Source organism: Balaenoptera musculus, chromosome 8 (assembly GCF_009873245.2).
Source record: "Balaenoptera musculus isolate JJ_BM4_2016_0621 chromosome 8, mBalMus1.pri.v3, whole genome shotgun sequence".
Taxonomy (NCBI): Eukaryota; Metazoa; Chordata; class Mammalia; order Artiodactyla; family Balaenopteridae; genus Balaenoptera; species Balaenoptera musculus.
This window is the reverse complement of record NC_045792.1, coordinates 71723340-71750463: the sequence shown is the minus strand read 5'-3', so window position 1 is coordinate 71750463 and position 27124 is coordinate 71723340. Positions and strand designations below refer to the sequence as shown.

General features: G+C 42.8%; 1 protein-coding gene across 1 annotated transcript in view; it reads left to right on the top strand.

The window, feature by feature from the left end:
* The first annotated feature begins 896 nt into the window (after positions 1–896).
* Positions 897–27124, top strand: part of MRGPRX2 (MAS related GPR family member X2) — a 48710-nt gene continuing 22482 nt past the window's right edge. The window contains 6 exon segments of the mRNA XM_036861318.1: positions 897–1068; positions 8748–8799; positions 10648–11312; positions 11315–11551; positions 11554–11681; positions 23977–24198. Of these exon segments, the coding sequence (XP_036717213.1) occupies positions 897–1068; positions 8748–8799; positions 10648–11312; positions 11315–11551; positions 11554–11681; positions 23977–24198 (1476 nt within the window).

Sequence of the window (27124 nt, the reverse complement as noted above, 5' to 3'; positions counted from 1 at the left end):
CGTCTGCCGCTTGACCACAGAAGGCAATGAGCTGAGTCAGCGAAATCCAGGCTCAGGACCCCTGGAAAGCCATCAGAAGGGGTCCTCATTATAGAGCTCCCCTAGGGTTAGAGTAGAAGCCATCAGAAGAACTCCCCCAGGGCCAGGGTGCTCAGGCAGGCTGGAGCGGCTGGGTCCACAGTCACGGGCTTTCTAGCCATTGCTGGACATCCCTCAGAACACAAAACACGTGGAAATGCACTGGAATCTTCTTGTCACTGTCTTCGCAAAGTATATAGAGGTATTTACAAACATCAGACTTACTAACGTCCTTTACTCATAAACCTCTGGTCCCAACAAGTAGCTCAGGCCCAACTTCAAGCATCCGTTCCTCCAGGGTCAGCAAGGCTACTGGGAGCTACTCTCCCCAGCCCTTTCCCTTTTCCTTTGCCTCCACACGCTTGCTACCAGAGGACCAGATGCCCGCTGCCTTTGTCCTGCATGCTCAGTTTCCCTCATAGGGCCTGCGTGCACACCCTAGAGCTGACACCAACTTCAGCGAAGTGCCGGACTCTATGACTCCAGCTCTGGATCCAGCAGAAACTCTCCAGGGACCTTCCAAGTCCTGCCCCTGCTTCTCCCATGGTCCTCACACACCTCCGAGGTCCCCAGACTGAGCTGTTACGAGAAGAATGGGGCCCTAAGGAGGACCGGCAGAGATAATCCCCTCAAACTGCTGAAGGTGATGTGAAGGTCTGGGAATGAGGGCATGGAGAGGAGTGACATACAGAACCAGGGACAGAAAGAAGAAAAGCAGAAATAGAGGTGGGGAGAGATAGACAGAGAGGGGACAAAGACAGCAAAAAACCTAGACAGAGTCAGAGACAGGCAGACAGGGAGAACCCATCCGCTGGGCAATGGTGTGGGCAAAGAGTCATCACCTTGATAGTGACGCAAGAGGCTCCTTGGTCACATGGCCACCAGGGTCAGTCAAAGCAGCAGATTGGCTGCTGACCGACCTGGGGGCGGTCCAAGTGCCTCCAGTGGTCGGTGGTCGCAGCCTCAGACAGTGCCCGTTTTCTGAAAAAGGTGAGATTATCTTGCCCCAGCAAGATCACCCAAAGGTGAAGGAGTCAAAGGGAGGGCTTTGTGGTGAGGGGGAGGGGGCAGTGCCAGCACCAGGGCGGAGCCTACAGTTCTGTTCCCTGCTCTGTGTCTGACCTTGACACGGCACATGCCCTCCCTGACTCTCAGTTTTCCCAAATGCAGTGTGGTCGCTAATATCCCCTCCACCTGTGAGATCTGGGCATCTGTGAGCCTTGGAGAGAAACTGATGCAGTGAAAGAAACAAACGTGGGTCAGCACAATGCGGGGAGCTTCAGGAAAGAAAGGAACACAAAGGTATAGGGGCCACATGCCTTTCACAGCAGAGAGGTTGCTAGCACTGAATTGAATATGATCAGATCAAAGAGGAAAAATCAGCCAGAGTAGTACTCAGTTAATCCAAGCCTACCGACTATGCATACACGTGTGTCCAGAATGTAACCTTTAACAGGCACTGGGATTTTTGTCTGTGATGCTCACTCCTTATAATCAGTGCCTACCACAGTGCCCTGCACAAAGTAGCCATTCAAGAAATATTTGTGAATGAATTTATGTGATGCTTGGAGGAAAAAGAAATTCCAACGAGGAAAACTAGAGCATTGGTTGTCCCAAATTTTTCATTCCCAGAATCCCCCCAGACCATGTTCCCTGACAGCAGATCTGAACGGCTGACAGATGGAAGGACACGGTATGAAGGACCAGAAAGGAGCTGGCTCTCCCCACTCAGAAGAACCTGGCTGCAGGCTTCCCTGACCACTCAGCTGCTAGGAGCCCTGGAACTCCTGCCTCCATGATCCTCTGACTTTCTGAGGAGCCTAGCCCTTGTCTGAGCAAGAGCAGATTGACCTAAATGACAAAGGATGGGAAGAAAAGAATTCAATAAGCCTTCTTTCTCCTCTACCCCAGTAGAAAGTCAGCTCAGAACTGCCTTGAAGCCGGAGGTCCTTCCTGGAGCCCCTGACCCTGTAGTAAACTTCTGGTCCTCTGGCTGGGAGAGCCCTGGAGAAGTTGCTGCCTTATCTGGTGTTACCAAGAGTCTGAGAAGCCGTGTGATTTCCTATTCAAGGACCATGGTTGCTCTCACGAGGGAGGCTCTGACCTCTTGCCCTCCTCAGCTCTCCCCAGCTCAACTCCTCTTTCCCTCGCTGAAGTCATATAACTGTTTCTCCTTCCATCCAACCAGTTCAGACTACCTTTGACCCAGTCCTCCAGCACCCCATGGCAGGGCCACCATAGATCAACCATCATTCTGATTACGCACCCTTAGTCTTCCATCCCTGGTCAAGAAGAGACAAGAGGGACTTCCCTGTCAGTCCAGTGGTTAAGACTCTGTGCTCTCAACACAGGGGGCACGGGTTCGATCCCTGGGCAGGGAACTAACATTCCTCATGCTGCACCGCACAGCCAAAAAAATAAAATAAAATAAAATACAATAAGGCTACAATCTTTAAAAAAAAAGAAGAAGAAGAAGAAGAAGAAGAGACAAGAGATTGGTGAAGCCCATTTTCCAAAGGGGTTTTTAAAGGAAGGATCCTGCAACCCAGGGACCTTTCTGTCCCACCCCCAACCCCAGCGTATTCTGCTTCCACTTTCGTGGACCCCCCTGTGACTCTCTATGTCACTGTGGCCTGCTCCCCGACTCTCAGTACACTGCTTCCCAAATAGTAGAGGCATTGGGAAACTAACCTAAGTCAACTACAGGTACATCCTATTTCCCACAAGGACTGGGCTTCTTAACTGTTGGGTACATTTTAAAGTGGATTTTTAACCTGTCAAATTTTCTTTGCCTTCATTCTGTTTTGCTCTTCTATTGGCAGATGTTTCTCACAGTGAAGCTTTAAAAGTTCTCTGCCCAGAATGACTTCCCAACCTTCACCTCTCCAAGTCATCTATTCAATCACTCATGCTTGCAGACACAAGTATATGCACTTCAAAAAAAATTGCTGAGCATGGGGTCAGGCACTATCCCAGGCCCTGGGACTCAAAGACATGCTCGTTACTCTCAAAGAGATCATAGTGCAGTGGGAGAAAAATCATGTCCTCAGATGCTTAAAGTACTGTGTGATAAATGCTTTGATATGGACATATTTATGGCTGTGTGGGCAAAGGACAGGCCCAAATGAAATTCATTTTGGCAAAAATGGGACATTATTGGTTCAAATAACTGGGGGTCTGCAAGAGAACCTGGCTCCAGGTATAGTAGGATCCAAGTTCAAATGACATCATCAGGATACTCCCCCTCTCCTGGTTTCATTGCACCTGCTTGGCTTTCAGTGGCTGGTGATAGCTGCATGGAGTGGAATGAGAAGAGGCCCACATCAGCGATAAGCCACCTACCCCCTTCCAAAATCTGTATCTGTGCAAGCTCATGTAGTAAAATCAGCTACACACACACACACACACACCCCCTCCCCGGAACACATACTCCCCAACAAAACTGTCCTTTATAGGGACTTTCTAAATGACACTGCCCTGCATTCTCAATTCTAATGGAAAGAATTCATAACACAAAATTTGGGGCCATGGAGAGGGGCCTACATTGATGAGTATATCACAATGATGAAAAGGGGAGCCTCCAGGAACCACTAAGGACCTAATGAATGACAGTCATCCTGGGATCAAGTTTGGCCTCAGAGAGATCCCCATTTGAGGTCTCCACTCTCTTTGGTACAAAACAAATCCAAGGAGAGGGGAGGGCACATGAAGGAAAGAAGCCTCCACAGGTACCAGGGATTTCATTTTAGATTCATCACAACTGGAAAGCATCTCATTTTAAGGATAAGGAACTATGACAAAACAGGTTCCACAATTAATAATTATCGAACTGGAAATATATTACATATTACAAAACAGCATAAATAGTTGTATACTTTGTATGCATGTACCATAGTATTCATGCAGTTGTTTCCATGTAGAGGTCTGACGAGAGATTTATAGTTTCATCTATATTCTGTATATTCTCCTCCCAGCAGCCTGAGAGACTCTTCTGAAGTGCAGAGCTGATCAAGTTACTTCCTTGTTTAAATTCCTTAAATGGACCCCCTTTGCTCTCAGAAGGAAACTCATATTTCCTAGTATGACTACTACAAGCCCTGCATGATCTAGCAAGGGTAGAAGATAAAGTTTTAGGACAACCCAAAAGTGGGAAGTCTAACAGCGGTGTCCCATGAAAAATTGAGACCTCAAAGACTAAACCTTAGTGTATTTCTCATTAGTGAGAAATAAAACCACCAAGAAATTGTTTGACCAAGCTTGGATGTAGGTGAAGAGAAATTTTCTCTTGAGAATTTGTAGCCACAAGACACATTGTGGTCCAAACTCACACAACCTGTTGTCTCCTTAAAACTTCAAATGACAGATGAGGTTTCTGGGGAAATCCTGATAGATGAGAGCCATGTTGGGAAGTTTCCCGAGTCAATCAGCAAAAAAAAAACCCCAAGTCTTCTCTGGAAGAACTCAACTATAATTCAGACCTCAAGGAATTCCACAAATAAAGTCCCAAGGAAAGTGAGCAGCTGACAGTCTAAAATTACAAATACACAAAGAAACAAGGCACCATATGAAAAAATAGAAGAAACAATAGACAGTAAAATCAGACATAGATAGACTTTGGCATTGGAATTTTCAGATGGAGAATTATAATATTGTTATGCTTAAATAGGGTTAAAGACATAAAAGAGAATTGACAATGTGAGCCAGCATCAAGACCAAGCCAAAAGCTGACCAAGCAAATTTAAAAACAAAATCTCAAATAGAACTTCTAGAAATTAATAATATAAACATTGAATTTAAAATTCAGTGGATGAATTAAACAGAAGATTAGACACAGTGGAAAAGAGACCAGAAACTTAGAAGATCCATCTGTAGAAATTACCCAGAAAGCTGCCTAGGAGCCAGAGAGATGGAAAATAAGAAAAAGGTGTTAAGGGATATGGAGACTAGAAAGAGAAACACTAACATATGTTGAATGAAACTTCTAGAAAGAGATAATAATAAAAATGATCATAGGAGCCAATAAGTATATAGTACTTACCATGTGTCCCTGTTCTAAACTATTATATAATTAACTCACTAATGTTCACAACAAACCTATAGGTAGGTCATAATGTCATCCCCATTTTACAGATGAGGAAATTGAAACACAGAGGAGTTACAACATTTGCCCAAGGTCACATAGAGGTGCCAAGTAGCCTGGCTCCTGAGTTTGTGTTCTTAACCACCATGCAATATTTGAAGAAATAATAGCAGAAAATCATCCAGAAATCCAGGAAACACCACAAACCCCAAACATGATATAAAGAGAAAGCCACCAGACACATTTTGGTGAAAGCGTACCACACCAGAGAAAAAGGAAAGCTCTTAGAAAGAAAAAAGGCAGATCACTGCAAGTGATTGGCAACTTGACTGATGGCCAGTCTCACAAGAGTAACATTGGCAGCCAAAGACAGTGGATCTTCAATGTGCTGGAGGACAGCAACTGTCACACTACGACGCCAGCCTGGAAGAACCCTCTAGAAAATGAGGGTGAAACAATGACATTTGCAGACAGAGAAAAATGAGGGCAATAACCACGCATAGACTCTCACAAAAGGAAATTCTGAAGAATGTATTTCAAGGAATGGAAGATATGAGATGTGAAATGCGAGGGTGAGCAAAAACATTGGTGACTATGGGGATACATTTGAACAAACACTGACTCTTTAAAACTATAATAAATGTTTAATTTCTTCGGAGGGGGGCGAAGAGAACAGAGTCAAAATAACGTACTGGAGCACAGTTGATTGGGAGGAAGGAGACAGAGGTTAAAGCTTTCTGAGGTCTTGCTGATGTTCATGAGGAGGGAAGACTTCTGGGGACAGTTGTATAATTTGTCCACCACACCAAACAAAGTACAGGGCAAAGGAGGGGAATGGGAGCTGAAATACAACCTGCTGGTTAACCCTTGTGTCCAGGTGCAAGGTTGTGACTACAGAATTATCACACTAAAGCTGCCTTTAGACTTTGCATAAGTATGTTAAATAGCTACGGTAATTGCCTGGAAAATAGATAAATCATAAAACTTCCAGACAAGTTGAGCAGAAAAAAAACATCCTCTGTAAAGCCAGTGACCTTCTGGACAGCACCAAAGAACTTCCTCTTCTCCTCCCATTTTTTTGAGAAATCTTTAAAAAATGGGAAGGTTTAGAGACCTGTTCCTGACAATGTGGTGATTGTAATGACTGTTCATTAAACTCTCAGGGCTGCCGCCACATCTCTCACCAGCATAGGTTTGTGTAAAGAGTCTTATGAGCAGCTTCCCTTTTGGGACAAAGTTTTGCTTGGGAGTGCCAAGCACGCGAGAGCGCCACTTTCCTCACGCATTCTCGAACATTCAGTATCAAACTTTTGAATATTTGAAAATCTGAAGATGGAACTATCATGGTAGAGTCTCAATTACCCTTTCTCATCAAGAGTACAGCATTTTTTTCTCATGTTTAAGAAACACGGGTTTTGTAGGAACTGAGTTGGGCATTTTCTTATTAGGTTGTTAGGGTTCTCTCTTAGTAACGTGTTGGAGATGATATAGATATAGATATGGACATAGATATAGATATTTTTGTCCAAGATATGCATTATAAATACTTTTTCCCTGTTTGTTGTTTGACTTGCCTATGGTGGCCTTTTCCATGCAGAAAAAATATTTTTAATTTTCAATTATTTTTATTCAATATTTTTATTTATGACTTCTGAGTTTTGCATCAGGGTTAGGAAGATCTTCCCCAAACCAGGGTAATAAAAGAATTTCCCCATGTTTCCTTCTAATTCTTTTTGCTTCTCTTATTTATATTTAAATACACAATCCATTTTAAAGTTAACATGGTGTAAGATATGAGGTATGATCCCTACAGTATTTTATTCTAGATGGCTTCCCAGTTGCCCCATGACTCTTATCAATTTACTATTTTTATTATTTTATCTCTACCTCCTCCCATTTGAAATGGCCTCTTAATCATATACTGGATTCCATATGCATTTATGTTTGATTCCTGAGACCCTCTGCCCTGCTCCAACAATCTCTCTGCCTGTTTTTATGTTAGAACCTCATTGTTGTATTCACCGAGGCTTTAGAATGTGTTCTAATTTCTTGTAGGGCTGATCAGTCCTCACTGATTTCTTTTTCTCTCCAGAAGCAGGTAAAGCTTCATTTTATTATAGTTTCTCACTTCTTTTCATACATAGGAAATCTGTTGAGTAATTTTGTCCCCGGCCACCTTTCTAAGCTACCTGTCTTTGCGGTAGCTTCTCATGTTGACTCTCTGGGGTTTTCCAGGTCTGATATCACACCATTCTCTCCAAAACCCACATCCTTCAATTTTCCAGCCTCACCGTCCCCTGGAATCATGCCTGTCAAGATCGGCCATGACTCCCTATTGTACATCCCAAGGTCAATTCTTGGTCTTCATCTTACTCAGTCTCTTGAGTAGGATTGATGCTATTGCTCACTCCCATCTTCTAGAACTAGTTTTTCCGTTCTGTCTCTAGGATGCTCTCCTAGCTTACTCCTTCTTCAGTAGCTGCTTTTCACTACTCTGTTAGCTGAGTCCTCCTCTTCTTCCAAGTCTCTGGAGGTTGGAGGCCCTAATGTTGAGTCTCAAACCTCTTCACTTACGCTCACTCCCAGGGTGAGCTCACCAGCTCCTGGGGAACATAAGGGGCATAGTCTTGTGTGTTGTCACCATCACATCGTCACTGCCTGGAACAGAGCCTGGCACAGCATAGGCACACAATAGTGTTGGGTAAAGGAGCACATGAGTGAATACACTTTTCTGATTGCTTTAAATGCTTCATAGTTAAGTTTTCAAAGGAAACAAGTAACTCAATTTGGTGGTAGCATGGGCACATGAAAGGAAGTCATAGGAGCTAAGACTGAAAATACTGGTTGGCTCTAGACAATCTAAAAATAATCTAGCTAACAAATATCATGATGTAGAGGGAGGAAGGTGACAGAGAGTGCATGTGGTATGCTAAATTCCTTATCTTTCATAAGGGAACTCAGTATACCCTGTTGTTGATATTGATAAATCAAAAATATAAATGTAGTTTTTTATTATATAAAGCTACAATATTAACTTCTATAAGCATTAAGAATGGAAACTGGACATTGGTTGCTATTGGGGAATGAGATTTGGAGATCCTTTACATTTCATTTTATACACCTTGGTGTCATGTGAAATAAAATGAATGTGCACTCATTACTTCTGTGATTAAATTTTAAAAGATCAAGTGAGCCAGGCCACGCAGGGCCTTGTATGCCAAGCAAACTATTCTTTAGCTAAGGAAGCTCACGTTGCTTGGTGGGTCAGCTTCCTGCACAGGCTCACAGGGGGCAGCAAAATGCTTTGGGACAGCCATTCCTCACAGGGAAGGGGACCGGATGGGGTAGGATGGGTAGAGAGGCTGAGATAAGCGACTGGAGTCAGGGCAAATGAGAAACATCTCATGAGGTTTCTTGTCTCACTCATCTCCAGGATCTCTCATTTGCCAGTACCCCTCGTGCAGGAAATCACGGGGGCTGTCCAGCATCTTGATAAGCCTCCCTCGGTCACCAGGTTTCTCTCCTGCTACTGCAGGCACCTCCCCATCCAGAGGGTGAAAAAGCATTCTCTGCTGTTTGTCAATCCCAGGAAAGCTCTTTCTTTCCTACTCCCCACCTCCAGCAAGAAGAATGGTGTTAAGGTAAGAGTTTGCTCAAGAACTATCTTCGATCAAAGGCAGATTTGTTTCCCCCTCCTTAGTCCACATGCTCATGAATTCATGTTGGGGTAAGGCAGGCAGGGGGCACGGGTACCCATCAGCAACAGTCGGGAGACATGAAGCTCCCGATGGAAGCTTTGGCTGCTGGTAGCTTGGACTACGGGAGAGTCAAATGGGATCAACCAGGTTCTTTCCGCTTCCGTTCCATCTCCCTATATGCTCCCTTTCTCTCCAAACTTTCAAATCTGCAACTATAAACAGAAATATTCTGCTAATTTTAATTTAGGGAGTGAGATGGCATGCTGGCGTTGCATTCCCAAACTAAATTGTTGTTACTAACCTCAGGTTTCACAGATTTGCTTGCTGTTCATTGTTTTTTGTTTTGTTTTTTGTATCCTTATATCTGGCATTGTCCCAGCAGAAAATACAGAGCACAATATAATGGGTCATTGAGGAGAGTTTAATGAGGGACTGGTTACAAAGGTGTGGGCACAGCTAAGGGGAATCTATAAAGGATGCTGAAGCCCCCCCCACCCCCAGGACAAGTCTTCCTAGGGCACTGTTACCATTACTGGCCCTAAAGGAGAAAAGGAAGGAGTAGTTACCAGAACTCAGGGAGGGCTCTGGCTGTAGCTGTAGTTGTCACTATGGCTGTAGGAAAGGGCCACCAGACAGGGGCTATGTCTTCAGGTAGACTGACACTGCCACTGCCAACTCACAGCCTGGCAGGGAGACAGCCAGGGAGCTAAGAAACCCAAATCACTCTCTGCCTGCCCTCCAGCTTCCTGTCAGTGTCTCCCTTCCTCTGGAAGCAAATGGGAGCCAGAGGGCGAAGGAGGTCATCAATTAGGCACAGAGACATCTCGCGGGACGCAGAGAAGGGTACAGAAGATGGAAATGAGACTTGATGGCAAATAGAGAAAACCTATCTCTTCTTATAGCCTCCTCACAGTCGCTATTTCCTGGGACTGGGTCAGTATCTCACTGTACCTCCTCAGTTTGTTTCTTTAACTGTTTGTTGGTTTGCACTTCTATCTGGTGTCACTTCTTTGGAATAATCTCTCACTATCATCAGAAATGCCTTGAGAATGGAATGTAATCATTGTTTTTTTAAGATGGGGGTACACAGGTATTTATAAGTACTTTCAGTTTGTGATTTGGGCTTCTCTAGAAAGAAATCCATTATAAGAGTGACTTAAACTGTGTCCGTCACACAGAGCTGGGCACTGGGGACACACCAATGCATGGAGAAAAGTACCGTCTGTCCTCACAAAGCTCACACATTGGGCCATTTCTAGCTCAAGAGGCCTCCTGACTCATTCACACCTGTCATAGCAAAAGGTCACATAACCTTCATGACCCTAAATCATGATCTCCTTTCTCCCTGGTGGGTGCACTCCTCTCAGTCACTAAGATGGCCTGCACGTCATGCCTGGGGTTTCTGTCTTCCTGGCCCTAAAAGGTAATCTCTGTCCCAGGCAGAAGGAATGCTGAGCTCAGAGTCCTATTGTCACCCTCGCATAACCTGTCTAGATTTTTCTCCTCCTGCAGACATGACATAGCCTGGGAGGTTGAGTGGAGGTAACGTTCCCATGTCAGTAGAGAGTCCGTGTTGCAGTAGAGAGAGCCCAGGCATTTGAGTCAGAGAGAACTGGGTTTGAATCCAGGTTCCAGGTCTCCAGGGCTGTGTGGATTTCGGTAAGTATCTTAATCTCTGCAAGGCTCCAATTCCCTCCTCTGTAACACAGGGATGGTAATTCCCACCTCGTAGGGTGGCCGTGAGGATCGATGATCACACAGCAGGTGTTCGCGTCTTGTTTGTGTTCCCAGGAGCACCAGTGGGGGGTTTCTGAGCTTGGATCCAACCACCCCCGCCTGGGAGACGGAACTCACACCAATGAATCGAAGTGACCAGGACCTTCCTCAAACTTTCAGTGTGGCGACCCTGACCCTGGTCTTGCTGATGATCATCACTGCCTTGGAAGCACAGGCAGGAAACGCAGTTGTGCTGTGGCTCCTGGGCTTCCACCTGCACAGGAATGCCTTCTCCATCTACATCCTCAACCTGGGGGGAGCCAACTTCGTCTTCCTCTGCTGCCACGTTATAGGTTCCCTGGAGAAGCTCATCACCTCCTGCCACTCCAGCTCCAGCCCCATCCCCAGTTTTTTCACCACTGTGCTGACCTTTGCCTACCTCACAGGCCTGAGCTTTCTCAGCGACATTAGCACCGAGCACTGCCTGTCTGACCTGTGTCCCATCTGGTACCGCTGCCACCGCCCCAAACGCTTATCGGCTATCATGTGTGCCCTGCTCTGGGCCCTGGCCCTGCTGCTGAGCACCCTGGAAGGGAAGTACTGTGGCTTCCTGTTAATGGACTTTAATCGCATTTAGTGTCGGGTGTTTGATTTCATCACCGCTGGGTGGCTGACGTTCTTATCTGTGTTCCCCGCTGGGTGCAGCCTTGCCGTGCCGGTCAGGATCCTCTGTAGGTCCCAGCAGTGCAGCTGACCAGGCTGTGTGTGACCTCTGCGCTGACAGTTCGGGTCTTCCTCCTCTGTGGCCTGCCCTTCGGCATCCACTGGTTCTTCTTAATCTGGATTCAGGATGATTTGTTTGTGTTCCCCTGTCATCACTGGCTGGTGGCCTTGGGCCTGTCCAGCTGCACCAGCGTCATCATTTACTACTTCGTTGGCTCCTTTAGGCAGAGGCAGCCAAAGAGGCAAGGACGGCAGACCTCAAGGTGGTTCTCCAGAAGGCTCTGGAGGACCTATCAGAAGTGGATGGAAGCAAAGGCACCCTTCCTCAGGAAACCCTGAAGGCGTCAGGAAGCAGCCTGGTGTCCCGATTCAGAGTCTCTGCCTCAGTCAGACAAATGTGGCTTTGAGAGCCAATTTTCTCCCTATCAGTTTGGGAGGGTTTCTTAACTTCTCTCAGCCTTTGGACCCCTGATCTTAAAATGGTTAAAAAAGTAATAATTTGGGTAGTGAGGATTAAGTGAGACGGTGCCTGTTATACAAACACTGAGTGCAGTGTCTTAAGGACTCTCACCCAGGGGCCTTCACCCCATCCCCATGGGAGCTTCGCCAACTCTGGGGTCCAAGACTGTTTCCACTGTTGAAGAATCCCACCTTCAGCAGAAGTTGAAAGCAGTGCAAGAAAGGTCTTAAATTTCTTTGGTCACTACACTTGGTAGGGAATAAACATTACATTTTTGACAAGTTTCTGTGGTCACTTTCTTACAATCTGTTTTGATACAATTAAAAGAATTAAAGTTCAATCTAGCTCCAAAGAGTAGTCTTTGATTTTGGCAGGCGTCAGAATGACTCCCTAGCTTGAATAAATGACTTAATGAATGAATAAATGATGAATTTTTAAGCCCAGCCTGTGCTAAATCTCCATTTACCAGATTTGAGTCACCATCTTTAAGTTTGTTGCCTTCACCATTTTCAACTTTTGCAAGCATGAAGTTAAGTTTTATAACCAGATAAATCAACATCAAGGCGTATTTAAGGTTTGAGGTGGGTCGTCTTCCTGTGGTTTCCTTCCACATGCCCTCCAGTAGAATCCCATGTGCACCCCTTCTCATTCCCGCCCCTTCACCTTTACCCTGATTCTCCCTCCCTGGGGCTCACTAATCCTTCATGCAGGTTGCAGTGGGTCTTACTAGACTCTGTTCTCCGAGGACAGGATGCATGTCAGATTTACCTTTTATTTCAAAAAGCTCACAACATTGATTTTAGTAATCTAATTGCACAAAAATATTTTTTGTTACCTGTTCTATAAAAATAATTTATTAAGTTTAAATGTTGCATCTTTTAATAATTTTTTTATTTTTTTAATTGAAGTACGGTTAAGAGAGAGTGCACAGATCATTAGTGTGTACAGTTCAATGAGTTTTGGCGATAAATACACACCCATGTGACTGACATACACACTACAATATATATAGAATAGATAACTAATAAGGACCGATTGTATAGCACAGGGACCTCTACTCGATACTCTGTAATGACCTATATAAGAAAGGAATCTAAAAGAGTGGATATATGTATATGTACAACTGATCCACTTTGCTGTACAGCAGAAACTAACACAACACTGTAAATCAACTATACTCCAATGAAAATTTTAAAAAATAAATAAATACACACCCATATGACTAAAGCTCCAGTCAAAACATAACACATTTTCATTACCTCTGGAAAGTCCCTCATGTCCCTCCGAGTCATTCCTCCTGCCCCAGAGGCAACTATCATTTCTACTGTCACCAAAGATTAGTTTTGCTTGAACTTTGACTTCATATATTTAGACTCATACAATGTACTTTTTTTGTTCCTGCCTTCTTTCACTCAGCATAATATTTGGGGGATTTACTTATAACATTGCATTGCATATACCAGTAGTTCGTCCCCTTTATAAAGCTGAGTACTATTTCATTGGATGGGTGTCTACAGTTTATTTTCATATTGATGGATATATGTGCAGTGTTCCACTTTTAGCTATTGTGAATAAAGCTGCTGTGAACATCCTTATTCAAGTCTTTTTGGGACATAGGTTTTCATTTCTCTTGGATAAATAACCTGAACTGAAATTCCTGGGTCACAGGGAGATGTATGCTTAACTCTATGAGAAATTGTCAAACTCTCTTCTAAAGTGGTTGTGCTATTTCCCATTCCCACCAGTGATGTATGAAACTTCCAGTCTTTTGAATTTTAGTGTGCAAAATTGAGATACCACTTCACGCTCATTAGTGTGAAGTGGTATCTCATTATGTTTTAATTTGAATTTCCCAAATGACTTATGAAATTGAGCATATTTTCATGTGCTTATTGGCTACTTGTTTTTCTTTGAAGTGTCTGTTTACCTTTTTCCCGTTTTCATTCTTTCCCTTTTTCATTATTTATTTGTAGGAGTTTTTATGTGCTAAATATGAGTCCTTTGTGAGTTATGTGTATTATAAGTATTCATCTAGTTGGTGGTTTGCCTATTCATTTTTAATAGATTTTATATATTAAAGCACTTTTAGATTTATAGAAAAATTTTGCAGAAAATACAGGGGGTTCCCATATACTCCCTCTCCCCATCCCCACTCCACTACACAGTTTTTCCTGTTACTAACATTTTCCATCAATGTGGCACATCTATTGATATTGATGAACCAATATTGACACATTATTATAAGCTGAATTCCACAGTTTACGTTAGGGTTCAATCTTTGTGTTGTAAAGTTCAATGGTTTTGACAAATGCAGAATATCATGCATCTACCATTACAGTATCATCATATAGAATGCTTTCTCTGTCCCCAAAATGAATTGAATAACTAGCATATTAATCACAGTTATTTTAAATTCCCAGTCTGATAATTCCAAATATCTCAGCCATATTCTAAATTCTTATATGGAGAATCTCATGCGGGGAATCATATCTTACATGGGGAATCAACTGATTCTGTTGTTAATACTGATAAATTAAAAAATCAGAAATATAAGTTTACTATTCAAATCTATAAACTTTACTGATAGTAGGATTTAGAAAAAAAAACTGAAACAAGTTGTTTCTTCTGGAGAATAGGATTCAGGAAGACTTTTACTTTTACCATTTAATTGAAACTGGCAAGAAGTTGTAAACCTGTATGCGTTACTACTATGATGAAGAGAAAGGGTGGGACAGGCCATGGAGAACCTTGAATGACAAGTAAGGAGGGTGTGCTTTATTCTTGGCATTGCTGCCCGAACACACAGTTGGGCAGCAAAAGGCTCCACAACAACAATCCCTTGCAGGGACCAGCACTGAATGCGGTGGGGATGGGCAAAGGCTGAGAGACAGGAGAAGAGTTGGACCAAATGTTGAGAAACATCTCATGAGGGATCATGACTCAGAGAACTCCACACTCTCATTTGCCAGCAGGTCCGTCTACAGGAAATCACAAGGACTGTGCAGCATCTTGATAAGTCTCACTCGGGCACCAGGCTTCACCCCTGCTCCTGCTGGCACCTCTCCAAGGCAGAGAAGCAGCCTCTAGAGATTGTCAATCCCATGAGGCTTTTCCCTACATCATGGGTCTGCATGTCACCTCCAGCAACAAGAATGGAGGAAAGGTACATCTATCAAATGTTTATTTCCAAAGCCAGTGTTGGGTTTTTCCTCTTAGCACCCATTCACATAACTCCACCTGGGGGTGGAGTATTCAGGAAGCCACAGGGGCTCCAACAGGAAAAGGCAGGAGACAGGAAGCTCCCTCCTGGCAACTCTGGGTGTTGTCAGCCTCGACCATGAAGACCTGAATTGATGAACCAACACTGTTTATTAGACTTTATCCCCACTCTCCCCTCCTTCTCAATCATTCAAATGTGCTATCATGGTGAGAAATCTGCTGCTGTCCTTAATTCAGGCAGCAAGATAGGGCACATGCATGCATTCCAAAGCTAAAGTGATGTGAATAACCCAATCATCTGTTTTACTTCCTTTTCAAATGTTCTTTTCCTTTCTGTATCTCTCAGGCTCCCAGCGGAAAACAGATGGCCAAATATGTAATGATTAAAAAGAGTTTAATTAAGGGACAATTTACTAATATGAGCAGATTAGGGAAAGTTACATGGGATGATGACCTCTCCCCACTGAGGAAAGTAACAGAAGGGAGCCGTAGCATCACTAGGCTTGAAAGACAAGGGAAGCAGAAGTTACTAGAACTCAGGGAGGGCTCTGGGCTGTAGCTGTAGTTGTCACTGTGGCTGTAGGAAAGGGCCACCAGACGGGGGCTACATCCCTGTATGTAGAGTCACATCATCACAGCCTGGCAGGAGAAAGCCAGGAAGCTAAAAAAATCCCCAAATCACTCTCCTCCTGCCTTCCAATCACTGTTAGTGTCTCCCTTCCACTGAAAGCAACCAGGACCCAGAGGGAAAGGGAGGCCATCGTGAGACACAGAGAGATCTCCCAGGATACAGAGAAGGAAACAGAAGATGGAAATGAGATTTGATGGCAAATGGAGAAAATCCACCTCGTCTTACAGCCTCATCATAGCTGGTATTTCCTGGGACTTTCTCTATCTCATTGTGATTGGATCAATCTCTCATTGTATCTCCACAGTTTGTTTCTTTGACTGTTTGTTTGTACTTCTATCTGTGTCACTTCTTTGGAATAATCTCTCACTATCATCATAAATGCCTTGAGAATGGAATGCAGATATTTTTTAAAGAGGAAGGAGTACACAGGGACTTATAAGTATTTTCAGTTTGTGATTTGAGCTTCTCTAGAAAGAAATTCATTATAAGGTTGACTTAAGAGAGAAGCTACTAGGACTGGACTGGTGCCTCCAAGGCCTTAGACATCAAGGCTCTTTTAAATTGCTGCTCCCATCTGTAGAGAGGTGTAGAGAGGTGACTTTGCCCTTGAGGTCTTGCGTAGCTCCTGGACACACCAGCATTCCATCCAGAGGAGAAGAGGAGGAGGAAACGCACAACCCAGGAGTTGGTTACATCACTTCTGCTCACCTCCCATTGGTCAGTGCCTAATCACATGCTGCCATACAGCATTAAGGGAGGCTGGGATAAGGATCCTTTTTCTGGTCTAAAACTCTCGGAATTATTATGTGAGAGAAGAAGAAATGGATATTTGGAGCCACTGGCAGTTTCTGCACCTCTGAACCTCACATTCTAAGCTCACATGAAGATTTTTTCCTGGGGGCTCCTTCCATAATAAATGATGTGGTGAAGAACATTGGAAAAGCCTCAGGCAGGGCTCGAGGAGCCCAGAGCTGGTATTGGACCTGCTATTCACGATGTCATCTCAGGGAAATCCTTTGACTCTTGAAGCCTTGGCTTCGTCCTATGTTAAATGGGAGCATTATAACAGGTGGTCTCTCAGGGACATGTGCTAGATGCTGAGGATACAATAGTGAACAACAACAACCAAAAAAACCCAGGCAGATCTAGGTGTTATTGAGCACTGACTTTAACAAGGGAGATTAAAAAAACCCCAAAAGACATGCACTTAAAAATTAGAGCTGCAACCTGCGTTCAGTGCCATGAATAAAAAGTACATGGTGAAGAGCGGCCAAGATGGCAAAGTAGAGAGACCCTGAGCTCACCTCCTCTCACAAGCACACCAAAATCACAACCATCAATGAAAAAGACTGCAACCTACCCGAAAAAGATCTTCTACAACTAAAGACATAAAGAAGGAACCATAACGAGATGGGTAGGAGGAGGAGACTCACGATGTAATCTAATCCCATACCCGCCAGGTGGGCGACCCACAAACTGGAGAATAATTATACTGCAGAGGTTCTCTCACAGGAGTGAGAGTTCTGAGCCCCAAGTCAGGTTCCCCAGCCTGGGGGTCCAGCACTGGGAAGACAAGCCCTCAGAGCATTTGGCTTTGAAGGCCAGCAGGGCTTAACTGCAGGAGCCCCACAGGACTGGGAGAAATAGAGACTTCACTCTTAAAGGGTGAACACAAAATCTTACATGCACCTGGACACAGGGCAAAAGCAGTAATTTGATAGGAGCCTGGGCCAGACCTACCTGCTGGTCTTGGAGAGTCTCCTGGAGAGGCGGGGGGCGAGGTGGGGGTGATGGCTGTGGCTCACCCTGGGGACATAGACACTGGTGTCAAACATTTTTAGGAACATTCAACTGCATGAGCATTGCTGCTGGTGGCTGATATCTTGGCTCATTAGCACCAAGACTGGCCCCACCAAACAGCCTGTAGGCACCAGCGCTGGAACACTTCAGGCCAAACACTAATTGGGCTGGGACACAGCCCCACCCATCAGCAGACAGGCTGCCAAAAGACTTCCAGAGCCCACAGCTGCCTCTAGACATGCCCCTAAGCACGGCCTTTCCCACCAGAGGGCCAAGACCCAACTCCACCCACCAGTGGGCAGGCACCAGACACAAGAAAACTACAATCCAGCAGCCTATGGACAGAGTCTGCCGACAGTAGGCCAGACCCTACCATCGGGCCAGCTGGCCCCTGGCCCTGCCCATTAGCAGACAAATGCAACCTTTGGGATACCCTGGACCCCATACCCATCTGTGTTAGGAACTGGCCCCCTAACATCAACGATCTGAAACAAGCTCTGGGATCCCTGGGTCCAGCAGCCAGACTCCGGGAACCAGCTCTGCCTGCCAGTAGCCTGGCACTAACCCCAGAACCTGGCTTCATCTGCCAGTGGGTGGGCAGCAGTGCCAGAGTCTTCAGGACCCTGACTCCTCCCACCAGTGAGGCAGCATTAGCCCCGGGGCCACCTAGGATCCAGCAACTAGCCACCTCATCACCAGGCACCAGTAAACAGTAGCCAGCAGTATCCACACAACGCAGGGCCTGGCAACCAACCAGACTAGAGGCCAACCAAGCCCACCAGACTGCCCATATAGTCAGCCCACCACAACAGAAGGACCCCTGCAGCCCTCTTAGGGGAAATCCCTAGAGCATGTAGCTTGGGTGACAAGAGGCAAGTACCCTGCTGGGACGCATAGGACACCTCCTACAGGAGGTCACTTCTCCAAGGTCAAGAAATGTAACTAACCTACCACATACATAAAAACACAAATAGCAACTTAGACAAAATGAACAAAGGTTCATTTTGCTTGTCTGTGAAGGTTTTGAAACCTTCACAGACAAGCAAAAGCTAAAAGAATTCGGCACCACCAAACCAGCTTTACAACAAATGTTAAAGGAACTTCTCTAGGCAAGAAAGAAAAGGCCATAACTAGAAACAAGAAAATTACAAAATGAGAAAGTTCACCAGTAGGCAAACATACAGTAAAGGCAGGAAATCATCTACACACAAACTTAGTAGGGAGGTTAAAAGACAAAGGCAGTGAAATCATCTGTATCCACAATAAGCAGTTAAGGTATACAAAGAACAATTATATGTAAAATATGATACCGAAAACAGTAATCATGAGGGGAGGAGAATACAAATGCAGGATTTTTAAAGTGCATTTGAAATTAAGAGGTCAGCAACTTAAAACAATCATATATATATATATATACATATATATATATATACACACACACACACACACACGCATATATATATATATATATAAATATATATATATATAGACTGCTATACAAAAACCTCATGGTAACCACAAACCAAAAATCTATAATAGATATACACACAAAAAAGGAAAAAGAATCCAAACATAACACTAAAGATAGTCATCAAATCACAAGAGAAGAGAAGAAAAGATGAAAGGGGGAAAAAGACCTACAAAAACAAATCCAAACAATTAACAAAATGGCAATAAGAACATAGATATCGATAATTACCTTAAATGTAAGTGGACTAAATGCTCCAACCAAAAGACACAGACTGGCTGAATGGATACAAAAACAAGCTGTGTATACATGCTGCCTGCAAGAGACTCACTTCAGATCTAGAGACACATAAAGACTGAAACGGAGGGGATGGAAAAAGGTATTCCACACAAATGGAAATCAAAAGAAAGCTGGAGTAGCAATACTTGTATCAGCCAAAATAGACTGTAAAATAAAGACTATTATAAGACGCAAAGAAGGACACTACATAATGCTCAAGGGATCAATCCAAGAAGAAGATATAACAATTGTAAATATATATGGACCCAACATAGGAGCACATCAAAGTATAAGGCAAATATTAACAGACATAAAAGGAAAAATCAACAGTGACACAATAATAGTAGGGGACTTAAACACCTCACTTACATCAATGGACAGATCATCTAGACAGAAAATCAATAAGGAAAAATAGACCTTAAATGACACATTAGACCAAATGGTCTATAGAAAGCATTCCATCCAAAAGCAGCAGAATACACATTCTTTTCAAGTGCATATGGAACATTCTCCAGGATAGATCACATCCTAGGCCACAAAACAGGCCTCGGTAAATTTAAGAAAACTGACATTATATCAAGCATCTTTTCCGACCACAGCACTATGAGATTAGAAATCAACTACAAGAAAAAAATGCCAAAAACACAAACATTTGGAGGCTAAAAAATATGCTACTAAACAACGAATGGATCACTGAAGAAATCAAAGAGGAAATAAATATCTAGACACAAATGAAAACAAAAAACAAGATGATCCAAAACCTATGGGATGCAGCAAAAGCAGTTCTAAGAGGGAAGTTTCTAATGATACAAACTTACCTCAGGAGTGTATCACCTCACACCAGTCAAAATGGCCATCATCAAAAAGTCTACAAACAATAAATGCTGGAAAGGGTGTGGGGAAAAGGGAACACTCCCACACTATTGGTGGGAATGTAAATTGGTACACCCACTATGGAGAACAGTATGGACGTTCCTTAAAAAACTAAAAATAGAGCTACCATATGATCTAGCAATCCCACTCCCGGGCATATATCTGGAGAAAAACATGGTTAGAAAGGATACATGCACCTCAAATTTCATTGCAGTGCTGTTTACGATAGCCAAGACATGGAAACAACCTAAATGTCCATTGACAGATGAATCGATAAAGATGTGGTACATATATACAATGGAATATTACTCAGCCATTAAAAAAATGAAATAATGCCATTTGCAGCAACATGGATGGACCTGAAGATTATCATACTAAGTGAAGTAAGTCAGACAGAGAAAGACAAATATCATATATATCGCTTATATGCAGAATCTTAAAAAAATGATGCAAATGAATTTATTTACACAACAGAAACAGACTCATAGACTTAGAAAACAAACTTATGGTTACCAAAGGGGAGAGGTGGGGGGAGGTATAAGTTGGGAGTTTTGGATTGACATACACACACTACTACATTTAAAATAGATAACAAACAAGGACCTACTGTATAGCACAGGGAACTCTGCTCAATATTCTGTAATAACCTAAATGGGAAAAGAACTTGAAAAAGAATAGATATGTGTATATGTATAACTGAATTACTTTGCTGTACACCTGAAACTAACACAACATTGTTAAATCAACTATACTCCAATATAAAATTTTTTAAAAATTTAAAGCACTATATATTGGTCAAAATGCTTTTGGTTGGGAAGGAAGACAAAAAAAAAAAAAAACTTACCTCAGGAAAAAAAAATCTCAAATAAACAATCTAACTTTACACCAAAAGCAACTAAAGAAAGAAGAACAAACAAAACTCAAAGTTAGTAGAATGAAAGAAATCATAAAGATCAGAGCAGAAATAAATGAAATAGAGACTAAAAAAAATAGAAAAGATTAATGAAACTAAAAGCTGGTTCTTTGAAAAGATAAACAGAATTGATAAACCTTTAGCCAGACTCATTAAGAAAAAAGGGGAAAGGGCCCAAATCAATAAAATCAGAAATGAAAAAGGAGAAGTTACAACTAACATCACAGAACTCCAAAGGATCATAAGAGACTACTACAAACAACTATACACCAATAAAATGGACAACCTAGAAGAAATGGACAAATTCTTACAAAGGTACAATCTCCCAAGACTGAACCAGGAAGAAATAGAAAATATGAACGGACCAATTAGCAGTACTGAAGTTGAATCAGTAATTTTAAAGCTCCCAACAAACAGACGTCCAGGATCAGACGGCTTCACAGGTAAATTCTACCAAACATTTAGAGAAGAGTTAACACCCATCCTTCTTAAACTATTCCAAAAAATTGCAAAGGAAGGAACACTTCCGAACTCATTCTATGAGGCTGCCATCACCCTGATACCAAAACCAGGCAAAGATATCACAAAAAAAGAAAATTACAGGCCAAAGTCACTGATGAACATAGACACAAAAATCCTCAACAAAATACTAGCAAATCGAATCCAACAATACATTAAAAGGATCAGGGCTTCCTGGTGGCGCAGTGGTTGAGAATCTGCCTGCCAATGCAGGGCACACGGGTTCGAGCCCTGCTCTGGGAAAATCCCACATGCTGCGGAGCAGCTGGGCCCGTGAGCCACAATTACTGAGCCTGTGCATCTGGAGCCTGTGCTCCACAACAAGAGAGGCCGCAAGAGAGGCCCGCGCACGGCGATGAAGAGTGGCCCCCGCTTGCCACAACTAGAGAAAGCCCTCGCACAGAAACAAAGACCCAACACAGCCATAAAAATAAATAAATGAATAAATTAAAAAAAAAAAAAAAGATCATACACCATGATCAAATGGGACTTATCCCAGGGATGCAAGGATTTTTCAATGTCTGCAAATCAATCAATGTGATACACCACATTAACAAATTGAAGAATAAAAACCATATGATCATCTCAATATGTGCAGAAAAAAAGCTTATGATAAAATTCAACATCCATTTACGATAAAAACTCTCCAGAAAGTGGGCATAGAGGGAACATACCTCAACATAATAAAGGTCATATATGACAAACCCACTGCTAACATCATACTCAACAGTGAAAAGCTGAAAGCATTTCCTCTAAGATCAGGAACAAGACAAGGATTCCCACTCTCGCCATTTTTATTCAACATAGTTTTGAAAGTCCTAGCCACAGCAATCAGAGAAGAAAAAGAAATAAAAGAAATCCAAATTGGAAAGAAAGAAGTAAAACTGTTACTGTTTGCAAATGACATGATACTATACACAGAAAATCCTAAAGATGCCATCAGAAAACTACTAGAGCTCATCAATTAATTTGGTAAAGTTGTAGGATACAAAATTAATATACAGAAATCTGTTGCATTTATATACACTAACAATAAAATATCAGAAAGAGAAATTAAGGAAACAGTCCGATTTACCATTGCCTCAAAAAGAATAAAATACCTAGGAATAAACCTACCTAAGGAGGCAAAAGACCTGTACTCTGAAAACTACAAGACACTGATGAAAGAAATTGAAGATGACACAAACAAATGGAAAGATATATCATGTTCCTGAATTGAAAGAATCAACATTGTTAAAATGACCATATTACCCAAGGCAATTTACAGAGTCAATGCAATCCCTAACAAAATACCAATGGCATTTTTCACAGAACTAGAACATAAAAATTTAAAATTTGTATGGAAATACAAAAGACCCCAAATAGCCAAAACAGTCTTGAGAAAGAAGAACAGAGCTGGGGGAATCACACTCTCTGAATTCAGACTATACTACAAAGCTACAGTCATCAAAACAGAATGGTATTGGCACAAAAACAGACACATAAATTAATGGTACAGGATAGAAACCCCAGAAAGAAACCCATCACTATGGTCAATTAATCTATAACAAAGGAGGCAAGAATATACAATGGAGAAAAGACTGTCTCTTCAAGAAGTGGTACTGGGAAAACTGGACACTTATAGGTAAAAGAATGAAATTAGAACATTCTCTAACATCATATACAAAAATAAACTCAAAATGTATTAAAGGCCTAAAGTAAGTAAGACCAGATACTATCAAACTCCTAGAGGAAAACATAGGCAGAACACTCTTTGACATAAATATTTTACATCGAAGCAATATTTTTTTGGATCCATCTCCTAAAGCAAAGGAAATAAAAGCAAATGTAAAACAAATGGGACCTGATTAAACTTAAAAGCTTTTGCACAGCAAAGGAAACCATCGAAAAAATGAAAAAACAACCTACTGAATGGGAGAAAATATTTGCAAATGATATGACCAATAAGGGGTTAATATCCAACATATATAAACAGCTCATACAACTCAACATCAAAAAAACAAACAACCTGATTAAAAAATGGTCAGAAGAACTGAATAGACAGTGGGAGGTACAAAGTACTGGGTGTAAGACAGGCTCAAGGATGTACTGTAAACATTAGGAATATAGCAAATATTTTGTAGAAACTGTAAATGGAAGGTAACCTTTAAAAACTGTATAAAAATCAACAAATTTTTTTAAAATTTAAAACAGAGAGAAAGGAAGGAAGGAAGGGAAGATGCCATTAAATATGATGCATCATTCATTGTAAAATGAACTGTAGATTCAGAGACATTAAAATGTTAAAAACTTTAAGAAAAAACAAGAAGCACATACAGGCACATCTTATGCTGACATGATGCTAACATCACTCTGATTCTTATTTGTGGTTCTCTCTGGGGTCAGCCTGACCCTGCTAATCATATTCCTGTATGGCTCCCATTGGATGCAGATGACTAGGCTGTGTGTGACCGACCTGCGCACAATGGTGGTCATATTTTGGTGGCCTGCCTGCTGGCATCCACTCATTCCTTGGATAGGGGGTTCAAACTGGTTACAATTCCTTCTTTTGTTTCCTTCATCGCATTGTGTTTATCCTGCTCTGTGTTAATGGCTGTGCCAATCTCATCATTCACTTCTTCACTGGCTTCTTTAGGCAGCGGCAGAGATGGCAAATCCTCAAATTGGTTCCCCAAAGGGCTCTGCTGGATATTTCTGAGGTGGATGGACACGGAGGAAGCCTTCCCCAGGAAACCCTGGAGGTGTCCAGAAGCAGTCTAGGGCGGTGCTGAAGAGCCTCTGCCCTGGTCAGTCAGAAGTGACTTTGAGAGGGACTTCCGTGGTGGTGCAGTGGTTAAGAATCCGCCTGCCAATGCAGGGGACATGGGTTTGAGCCCTGGTCCAGGAAGATCCCACATACCGCGGAGCAACTAAGCCCTTGTGCCACAACTACTGAGCCTGCGCTCTAGAGCCCGCGAGCCACGACTACTGAAGCCTGCACGCCTAGAGCCCGTGCTCTGCGACAAACAGAAGCCACCGCAATGAGAAGCCCGCGCACCGCAACGAAGAGTAGCCCCCGCTCACCACAGCTAGAGAAAGCCCACGAGCAGCAATGAAGATGCAATGCAGCCAAAAATAAATAAATAAATAAATAAAAAGAAGTGACTTTGAGAGGTGATGCTGCCCTGCCAGACTTGGCAATTATCCACTCTTCTCTCAGCCTTATACCTCTGAAATGCCTCAGTGACTCCCCAATGCCTTCAAACTGATTTTTTAAAACCTGGCTCTTGGGCTTCCCTGGAGGCGCAGTGGTTGAGAATCTGCCTGCCAATGCAGGGGACACGGGTTCGAGCCCTGGTCTGGGAGGATCCCACATGCCGCGGAGCAACTAGGCCCGTGAGCCACAATTACTGAGCCTGCGCGTCTGGAGCCTGTGCTCTGCAACAAGAGAGGCCGCGATAGTGAGAGGCCCGCGCACCGCAATGAAGAGTGGCCCCCACTTGCCGCAACTAGAGAAAGCCCTCGCACAGAAACGAAGACCCAACACAGCCAAAATAAATAAATAAATTTATTAAAAAGAAAAAACAAACCTGGCTCTTCTGTTTTTCTCAGAAAAGCGTTTTTCTGAAAGTAGAATATCTGTATCTCTCTGTACATTATAAATAAATTTCTCACGTTATCTTCTTTGAATCTTTTCTTATTCGAAGTTTTCTACTTCTAGTTTCATTTCAATGGGAAAAAATATTAGTCTAAAATCATAAAACCCTGTTTATAATTGTTTTCTACTTGATGATATAGAAAAAGAAGAATCCTCATTTTTTCTCTGAGACTCTGTTCCTCTAAGATTCATGTTTGGGCCTGTGTTTGGAAGCATGCTGCAGATTTAAAAACTTCATTCTAAATGAGTATCTAGAGTTCATTGGATTCTCTGGTCTTTGGGAAAAGAATGTCCTTAGAGTTAGACTCTGCCTGCATAAGAACAGTCCAGGAAATCAGATTTAGGAAAGGTCCTCTGGAGACATTTGTCCCTGACATGGTGACCAGTTTGCCATGAGTTCTAGGAGTGAAAAACATGGCCTTTACCTTTGAAAACTTATGAGTGGTTATTTAGCTTTTGCTCCAACCAATGGAGAGTCAAAAAATATGCCCACCAGTTCTAATTTGGCCGTTGCAACTTCAGTGTCGATTTCAAAATAGAAATTACCTTGGAAACCATTTATTACTAGCTTTTGGAACACTCTGTAAGCCTCAAGATTTTGTACCAATAGTTCTGGCTGTGACTTTTAGTCAGTTTCATGGCCAGTCCCCATGAGGAAGAGGACTGAAAACATTTGAACCTTCATGTCAATCGTATTGATAAAAACTTGGGGTTGGTACAGAATTCTCAACTGTTCTCTGCCAGTGGTTACTCATTCCTCACAGCATTCGGGCAGACAGGGAGGGGCCGCCAAGAGATGGTGTGACAACACCCCCCCAGAAAGGAGAGCTAACAAATAAACTCTTGATACTTAGGAGACAATACAAGGTAGCTAGGAAAACAATACCATTTACAGTTTACAGTTTTTCCAACCAAATATATTGATCATTCCTAGAACACAGCTCAATACTCAGATCTCAGATCCAGATCCAATGATCTTCCCAGACCAGCACTCAGCTGTATCCTATATGCAACCCTTGCTTTCCAAGTGCCACAGCAGGGCTTGGCTGTAGGTGAGGGCTCCTTAGCTGCGGCACTGGGTGGTGGGAGGAGACAGGAAGACAGTGCTGGTGGCCTATGTACCAGGCAGGGTGCCTTGATGCTGTGCCACCAACTTAGACTGGGGTTCATATGAGAGTCATTCCTGTGAGTCCTGTGAGTTTATTAATTGTACAGCTTTGGCTGAGGGTTTTGTACATCACGAGAGCCCTGTGGTGGGAGAGGAAAAACTGGTTCACCTTTAAATTAAATTCAACATTTTAAGCCTTAACAGAAAAATTCAGTTCTGAACATTTTTATACCCTGACATGCATGATAGCTTAAGAGTTGTGTAACCAGTGATCAGATGCTTTACTTTTAAATTCTGCAAGTCATGTTGCATTCCTCTTGAAATGTATTTTGTGGAATATCTTGATATTTAGATAAACCTTCTATTTTGACATCCTGTCATGCATATGAGAGAATAAGACACATCAATTTCTGAAGAACTGAAGAGTGACAGATCCAAGTGAGCTGCAGGCTTGGGCTATAGTTGTATCTTTAGTTTTATTTATTCGTTTTTAAAGAGAGATTGGCAAATATAATAAAACTTCAATATATGCTTGATTTTGAGGTGGGTATGTGAATGTTTATTTTCTGGCCTAAGCACCTGGTTTATAGTCATCTCCAGCACCACCCCATCCTCACTCTGGGGACTCGTATATCCATTTAGATGGTTAATCCAACATTCTAACCTCTCAGCTTTCTAAACACCTCCTTCCTTTAACCTTGTCTCCCACTGCATTCTCATCAACCAGTCCTGGATCTCGTCATCACCCACAATAGCATCACCTCCAAAAAATGTTTCAAGTTTGCACTGCCTGCCCTTCACCTCTGATCTGCACAATTTATTTTCCCTAGTATCCCAAATCCAATGACCAGCAAATACCATCCTGACCTCCCATCTCTTGACTCAACACATCTCATTGCCCATGATTTCCTCATGCCCTCAC